This window comes from Microtus ochrogaster, chromosome 1 (genome assembly GCF_000317375.1).
Source record: "Microtus ochrogaster isolate Prairie Vole_2 chromosome 1, MicOch1.0, whole genome shotgun sequence".
Classification (NCBI taxonomy): domain Eukaryota; kingdom Metazoa; phylum Chordata; class Mammalia; order Rodentia; family Cricetidae; genus Microtus; species Microtus ochrogaster.
In genome coordinates, this window is record NC_022009.1 from 28,164,349 (window position 1) to 28,173,262 (window position 8,914).

General features: G+C 38.9%; 1 protein-coding gene across 1 annotated transcript in view; it reads right to left on the reverse strand.

The window, feature by feature from the left end:
- Cep128 (centrosomal protein 128) overlaps nt 1-8,914 on the reverse strand; it is a 367,524-nt gene that overhangs the window by 312,137 nt on the left and 46,473 nt on the right. The window contains exons 7-8 of the mRNA XM_013346846.1: nt 6,392-6,483; nt 3,878-3,950 (exon numbers count right to left, since the gene is read on the reverse strand). Of these exons, the coding sequence (XP_013202300.1) occupies nt 3,878-3,950; nt 6,392-6,483 (165 nt within the window). The remainder of the gene's footprint in view (nt 1-3,877; nt 3,951-6,391; nt 6,484-8,914) is intronic.

The following is an 8,914-nucleotide window of genomic DNA, read 5'->3' on the forward strand; positions in this document are numbered from 1 at the left end:
CACACACACACATATCTTTTTAAAAATGAATGAGGGACCTTGTTGGACTGGTAATAATGCTCTCAATTGAACCATGGGACAGTTGCACAGCCCAGTAAATTTACAACAAAGTACTAAATTACACATTAGAGTACATTAATTTGGTGATAAATTATAGCTCAGTAAACCTGTCATCTAAAAGGACATATAAAGCAAGGTTTGGTGGTGCATATCTATAACTCCAGTGCTTGGGAAATAAAGGTAGGGGAGTCATGAGTTCAAGGACAATCCTGGCTACATAGGGAGTCTGAGGCCAGCATGAGCCTCAAAAGTCTAAAAGAGAAGGGAATGGTTTGAACTTGACACAACCTTATGTCATCTGAGAGGAAAGCTTCTATTGAGGGATTTCCTAGGTCAGATTGGCCTGTAGGGTATTGTATTGGTTATTAATTGATGCAGGAGGGCCCGGTCCACTGTGCACAGCATCATTCCCTGGGTAGATAGTCCTGAGCTGCACAGAAAAGCCAGCTAAAGGGAGTCTGGGAGTGACCACAAGTAGCATTCCTCAAGGTTCTGCTTCCCAGTCTGACTTCTCTCAGCGATGACTACGGCCTGGAAGTGGAAGCCAAACAGATCCTTTCCTTCAGGCAATTGCTTCAGCCACTGTGTCCATCACTGCAGCGGAACGAAACTAGAATGCCATTTAAAGAAATATTTGTTATTTGTCCCATAGCTGTGGACTGCATGCAGCATAGACTAAAGTCTTGGAATTCCACTAACAGCCACCATCACAAAGAGCCGCATCTACTTTTGGTTTTAATAGGGATCCAACTATAGAAAAACTAAAGTAAGTTGAAATTTTTCTCCATAAATAACCAAAATACATACTCCAATCGCACTTGACAAGGTGAAATATAGGCAACTAATAAAATGAAATTTCTCCTATGAGGGCTATGCAACTTGGATTAGCACAATTAACTATTAACAGAAAAAAATCACCATAATTCATGCTATCAGTAATAATATTCCTTTCCAATGCGGTTTGAATCAAACAACAACAACAAAATTATGATTCACAAAGAATGAACAAGTCATATTTTGGCATGTTTGACAATAACCAATACTTTTTGTCTCTCAAAGAAAAATGAGTTCCATAAACCTCCAAGATATATTTTATATTTTATTCACTGAGAAAAATACGCAATAAACAATTGCAGCCTCAGAATAATGCACACTAAATGTGATTAACAACGAGCACCAACAGAAAGTGAAGCTGGTGGGAGTCGGAGGCTGTCATTTATCTTCTCTTATACATGTGTTCAATATTTAAATTCCCCACGGTGACCTGTAACTCTATTTAAACTTAGCTCTAGAGGGGAGAACAGCTGCGGATTCCATGGCGTTTAACGCTTGCACAACAAAACTGCATCTTCTCTGACAGCATGCTATCCAGAATTCACAGATACCGCACAATATGTCAGCCAGTCCAAACTGTAAATGTTGACATCAGCTGGAATAAGTGAGTCACAAAATCTAAATTAAGCTTTGCACAAACATCACGTGGCCTTCAGAAGGCCGGGTAAAATTCAACAATATTGTTTTAAGCTTTGATTAAGATTGCTGGTTTTAATTGGGGCTGCTGGCGATGTGAAGGGACAATAAGGAACTTTCTAAGGATGCTACAAATATGCTATGTCCAGATCTGGGTGGGTTAGCTGTGGTAATCCATCAAACCACACAACGGCACATGGGCCTTTCTAACTTAATACAATTTTTTAAAAACCTTAAAGAACATGGTCAACACTTCAGAAGTCCTACCAAGTGAAAGGTTCCATTCTAGAATTTATAAAAAGAACTGGATCATCATTTCCTAAGCTGAAGAGGGTGGTAAAGCCTCATTATAAATGTCTACATTCAGCTCACACTTAACTAGTGTGTCAATAATACGACTTAGACCTTCTTGCTATTCAGTTAACTACAAAGTCAGTATGTTCAAACCAGAAAGAGACTTCTTTTTAAAAGAATTTCATTCATTATTACTATTATCACTGTTATTGATGGGGGGCATGCCCTGGTGCACCTGTGGAGGTCAGAAGACAACATTCCAGAGCTGGTTCTCTCTGTCTACGATGGTTCTGGGGATGGAACTCAAGCTTGCATGACAAGGGTTTGTACCCACTGAGCCATCTCGCCAGTCCCCAAAATGGCAGATGATTGAAGTACTTGATATTTGAAACATTTTTAATTGATACAGTTCAAATTGGTGATGACACTGATACACCTGGATTTCTCTAGGACTTCATAAGGAAATGCAAGCATGCAGATCCTGCTCACACACACCCATCCCCAGTCTGAATGGTAAGAGTCTCCTCACTCCCACAGAAGACAAATATTAAGTCTTCCATTTCCTATGGCTCTTCCCAAAGAAATGAATAGCACGGAGGAAAGGTGAGTGATGTAGTAAAGTTCTCCTATTTTTGAAATGGGCACACTTCACTAGAGCAGCCACTGAGTCTCCTCTTTGAAGACAGAGGACATCCATCTCTTGACACACGCAGCTACTACATTCAGACTCCAAGAACTCAGCCTACCTAAAGGGAACTATAAACACAGTCCACTGAAGAAATACAGTCTGCTTAAACTAGGAAGCTAAATTTGAAAATAATATTCTAGGAGAAAAAAATCTGTTGACTTATCTTGGAAAAACAAAATGTGGGAAGTGAAAAAATTGCTCCTGGAGTGACAAGTTTATTAATACTTTAGTGAAATTTTATTTAATTTTTTTTAAAAAGAAAGAAAAAAAGTAGAAAGAAAAATAGAAAAAAAATAGAAAACCAAAATAAGAGTAAAATAATTATTGTTTTGTCTGATAAAGTGAAAGTGGGTCTCGATATGTAGCCCAGGCTGAACTAGATTCAAGTATAAAGATTTGATAAAAATAAATACATGAACAATAAAACTTGGTCACTAGGAAATTTAAAAATCTCACCATATTCAATAAATTATCATTCCGTTTCTTGTCACTGTTACCAAAGACCTGAGAGAGCAGTTTAAGGTAGAATTTTCATTTTCAGAAGATTCAGTAGAGCATGGAAGAGGGTGGCAGGGAACAGCTTACATCATGACAGTTGAGACAGAGAGGGGAGGATGCCACAACTTGGCTGGTTCTCTCCCCTTTTATTTTTGCCTGGGCCCCAAGCTATTATGTGGTGTCTCCCACACTCAGGGAAGAGCTCTCCCTTCAGTTAATCCTCCCTGGAACAGCCCTCAGAAGCTCAGCAGTGTGTACCTCACCAATCTTCAGGAGCTTCTAAATTCAGTCACATCGTCACAGAGAGCAAGGATGTCCCACCAGGACAACAAAGTCATGGAGACAGTCACCTAACAGCAAATGCTGCACAAAACTTAATAAAAACTGTAGGAGGAACCACCGATCATAACTTTAAAATACATTTCAAATATTCATTAAAAAAATCTACAATTTCAAAATTTATAAATTAATTCTACGTGTTATCTATTATTATTATGAGATTTCAAACTTAAATTCATTAAATACATGAACATTTCACAATGAGCACATGAATATATGTTTTGACAAAATGGCATATTGTACCCAAAAAGTTATTCAGCTAAGTGTCACTAGAGTCAGACCAGTCTGGTCACCACCCTCCTATGTATCTAGAAGTGGAACTAAACTTTGGTTCAGGTATTTGGTTTTGCTTTTTAAATTTTTGTTTGTTTGTTTGTTTGTTGAGAGCAACAGTATCTTGTTATGCATTCATACAGTCTAGGACCAGCTACACTATTCAAGCTGGCTTCAAACTAAGTACTGGAATTGCAAGCATGCAGCACCACTCACAGCTTACATAATAAAACTTTATAAAGAAAGAATTCTCACCACATCTTGTTTCTGGGCTTCATTAAGCTTTTCGGTCAATTCTTCCAAAGCCCTTTTTGTTTCAGCATCCGACCTAAGCAAGAAAGTAAAAGGTTTCCAGCTAATTAATTTGTTTAAAGGCATAATGGTTTTTGTTGATGTCATCATTGTTTTGAGCTAGGAACCAAAACTAGGGTTTGGTACTTCTTAGGTAAGTGCTTTCTTTGCCCTTCAGCCGAAGCCCACCCCTCACAATAATTGTTATTCCACAATTCTCAACTGAATTTTCCTCAAGGGCCTGTTAAAACACGCCACAGAGACCCTGTCAAGAAATCTCGGAACCACTAAGTCAGGGATGGAGCACAAGAATGTACATTTCTGCAAATGCCTACACAATGCTGAAGCTGTGGACCTGGGTCCCCAACTTTGAGCCCCACCACCACACTGAGCTGCTCCAGCAACCCTCACTTTCAAGTTTGGAAGAAACGAAGATAGAGTTCTAAAATGACAGAGGGAAAATAAAACTCCTCATCTCATAACCTGTTTAAGGAACACAAACTCCATCCTTATTAGTGCATTGAACCAGGGGCAGCGCGCTCATACAGTCCAGAAAAGACTTGCAAGAACAGGACTGCCGCCCATCTCTACTCCCGACTAGCATCCAAACGCCTTCTCCACTCAGAATCCTCTGGCTTGTTACCATCATCATTTTCAGTCAAATATTTCCAGCGACTCCTTATTTTGAAGTGCCTTGTTCACTACCTCCTCAGCAATACTGGACTATTTACTGCTATTGTGAGCTCGTCTGCCACGTACCTGTGGGCTTTTACAAAGTGCATGCTGCACAAGGCAGCCTTCACTCTTAACAGCCGAGGCTCTCGGGACTCGCCTTCTATCCTGCACATTTCAATCAGCCTCACACTTGGGGCTTTCCCCCTTAATTCTCAGTATCATTTGGGGGTATTCATCGTGTCCATTGATAGCCCCCTTTCTGCATGAATCATCCATATACACATAATCTAGTTCCTTCCCCTTGGCAACATTCTTCTCAAAGGCCATTTACTTTCTGACTCTAACATGGCTGAATCTGCAGGCCTGATGTGTGGCTGTCATTTTTGGGTTATTGTCACTAAATTCTCAGGATAGTTTTACTATTTCCCCTTTTGCTTCATGATTTTTTAACTTTATAATTACTTATTGCTGGTATACAGGAAAGCAACTGTCTCTGTAACATTAACCCAGCACAACCAAAGTAGCTGTGATAACTTGTTAATCTGAGAAGGCACCTTTTGACTGCTATATTTCACAGTATCCACTACTTCTTCTAATTTGTTATAATACTATTGTCTTTATGTAATTTATATCTACATAATTTCTCAGAAAGAAGTACCTTAAAAGCTAAGATTTCTGAGCTGTGAATCTCTGAAAATGTGTTCTTTTTAACTCACTCTTGATTTGGAGATTCCCATTCTCTCCCAGGTTTTCCAGTTCTCATCTGACCTTCCAGCCAGGTCCAAAGCAAGGCTAAGACATCTACACATCTGACCTCTTTGGTACTCAGCTCTGTCCGTGATGCTCTCCATAGCTCTCTCATGTCCTCCACTACCACAGCACTTTTCCAAGCCAAGCACTCTTGAACTCATGTGTCTCACACAGACTTCTTTTCCTTTTAGCCTAAAAACTGACTACTTTACATTTCCTCTTGACTGTCTCACAGGCATATCAAAGCTAACATATCCAAGAAAGCCCCTTGATTTCTACCCCTCAGCTCCCTCAACCAACCTTTCTTACATCATAAATGGAAATTGCTATTTACTAGTTTCTCAAGTTTTCCATATTGTACCCAAGTTAAAGCTCACTCCTCTGTGCTTTCATAACTCAATATATTTTTTGAAAAGTCAAAAAAAAACAAAAAATTAAGCCAGATATAATGGTGCACACTTGGAAGGCAGAGGCAGGTGGGTCCTGTGAGTTCAAGGCCAGCTTGGTATATATAGTGAATTCCAGGATAGACAGAGCTACATAGTGAGACCCCGTCTCAAAAAACAAAAAGGAAAGAAAATAATTAAATGAGACTACCAACATTTCTGAATCAAACTATTTCCTATACAGTATGCTTAGAAACATGAATATAATTAGTGGTACAGGCAGAATATTCAATTTTACTCCTCCACAATTCAATGTCATCTCATTTCACAAATAAATAAGCAGGTAAATAGGTGCATACGCACACATAAATAAATATAAGTCTTTTTTTTAAAAAAATAAGTCATTGGCCCCTAAGAATACCCAAGTGTGACCTACAGCCTCCATTTGCACTCACATGCACACACACACACACACACACACACACACATCTGCCCATACAGGAACACACATGTACACATGCATAAAAACATTTTTAAAAATCTTAAAATACTCATATAAAAGCACATCATTTCCTTCATCTATGTAAACATGTCAATTATTTTGTCAAGAAATGAATTTATTCCTTTGTAATTCACCCCTCCCAGGAAAACCCTGTCCCCATCTTACCGGCTTCTTCTAGAAAGCTCTCTGTTGAAATCATCACCAAGCCGAACTTGTTCACTGCTGAGGTCTCTGAGAGACTGGTGAAAAGCATGAAGCTACGAAAGCAAAGCACAGTCAGTCTTGGGTTCTACTCTTAAAAAACAAACAAAGTAGGAACTCCCTTCCACAGAAATATCCAAATTCTATATGTTCATCAATAATCAATAAATACATATCATTAAAGACACATGTCTTTCACAAGTAACAGTGGCCATCACACTCTCCCCAGCAGAACAGCTTCACTCCTTGTGTGTGACCTGGATATGTCACGTATTCCAGAACTGCAAGCTCTGTAATCGATGTCAACCCTGCCACTGGAGTGCAGCTCACCAAAAGCAAATGAACATGCTATATTACAATAAATCTTCACCACATCAGACCACATGCCTAGGTGACCAACACACATGCCAAGACACTCTTGCCAACACGTGAACATCCATGTACAAAAAGCATGGAGCCACATTTTTCTTAACAAGAATGCTAAATTCAACCCCACAGAGCAGATCACAATATTTCATGTTTCCTTTGGAAAGATCACACAGCACTGCAAATGCCATCATGCCATCAAAACCACTGCACATCAGTCAGGCTAGATGGCAAAACATAACAATGTACAGTAATATTCAATTTATGCACAGTTTACAGGCAGGCAACAAGCAATAAAACATATCCAGGGTTTCTTTTTAAAACAAAAAAATAATGAAAGTAAGTTGGGATAGGAATAGAGAGATGGCTCACAGCTAAAAGCACTGGATGCTGCTCCATAGGACATGGGTTCTATTTCAAACAACCATATAATGACTCACAACCATCTGCAATTCCAGTTGCAAGGGATCAAACATATTCTTTTGACTTCTGTAGGTAACAAGCATACATGTGTTGCACAGACATACATGCAGACAAAACACCCACACACATAAAACTTTTTTTTTTATTGTTTCTAACATCAGGACAGGCTATACCCATTTCTTAAAGGAGCCTACTTAGTAGTGTAAAACAGTCTGTCTTGTCCTGAGTGCTGAATACATGGCATACAATCTATTGTGCTTTAAACATAAATATATATATACTTTATATAAATATGTATCCTGGAGTTTATAGTACAATAATTTTAAGATACAGAGATTTATAGAAACAAGAAATACTCATTTCAATAAATGCTCATTGAACAACTAATCAGTGCCGACTCCCTGCTGGGAAATAAGCATATAACAACAGAACGCTGGAGAAAACCACATAAACAAAGCACAGACTTTCACTGGGGCATTAAGAACACACACAGTAAGAAGAGTTAAAGCGCATCTTGAGACAACAGGCTTACAGATCAACAAGAGAATCCACTGAGCTTGGCCATAAGGAGAACATGAATCCCAATCTGTAAAACAGACTGAGGACCCCTGCCTTTCCCATGCAGCTATCTAACCTTCAAAACCTATCAATTTATCCTTTTAATAGCTTTCAAATCTACTTCCTTCCTTCCAACTCTACATATACTAATGCAAATGGCCATTAATTCACACCTGAACACAAGACTATCCTAATTCATATGTGCACATTGGCTACTTTCTACAGTGGAGACAGACTGACCATCAGCTCTTGGACGTTTTTCAGCATGTAGCCTGCCTTACAATGTTGTCTTTGTTCTTGCCAAGCTAACTGTCCTATCTCAGACGACTCTACCCATTTCCGGATCTCGTTTGATCAGCCTTTCGGTAAGTCACATGTCTGTTATACAGCCTGCCCAATGACGAGTGTTTCTTTCCATGATAACATGCATCTTAATTCATATTACAGATGCACTAATGTCATTGCTTGATTAATACCTAGTTACCCCATTCAGAATATAAACTCAACAAAAGGAAAGGATTTCACTCACAACTGATTCCAAACACAAGCACTGTCCCAAAAACAGAAACTAAGTACAGAAAATGAAAAATGAATGAGTAATGTTCAAACACTCCTCAATGCTGCTCAATCATACAGTCTGTACTAGCAAGTTATATTTAAAAATAATAGTCTCTTGCTTTACAGAAGCTTCTCAGTTTTAGTAGGTCCCATTTATTCAATGTTGCCCTTAATGTCTGTGCCGCTAGGGTTATACATAGGAAACGATCTCCTGTACCCATCTATTGTAGGGTACTTCCCACTTTCTCTTCTTTCAGGTTCAGTGTGTTTGGACTGATATTGAGGTCCTTAATCCATTTAAACTTGAGTTTTGTGCATGGTGATAGATATGGGTTGATTTTCATTCTTCTACAGGTTGACATCCAGTTATGCCAGCACCATTTGTTGAAGATGCTTTCTTTCTTCCATTGTATACTTTTAGTTCCTTTATCGAAAATGAGGTGATCATAGGTTTGTGGGTTAAAATTCGGGTCTTCTATACAATTCCATTGCTCGACTTCTCTGTTTTTATGCCAGTACCACACTGTTTTCATCACTGTAGCTCTCTTAGAGTTTGAAGTCAGGGATGGTAATGCCTCCAGA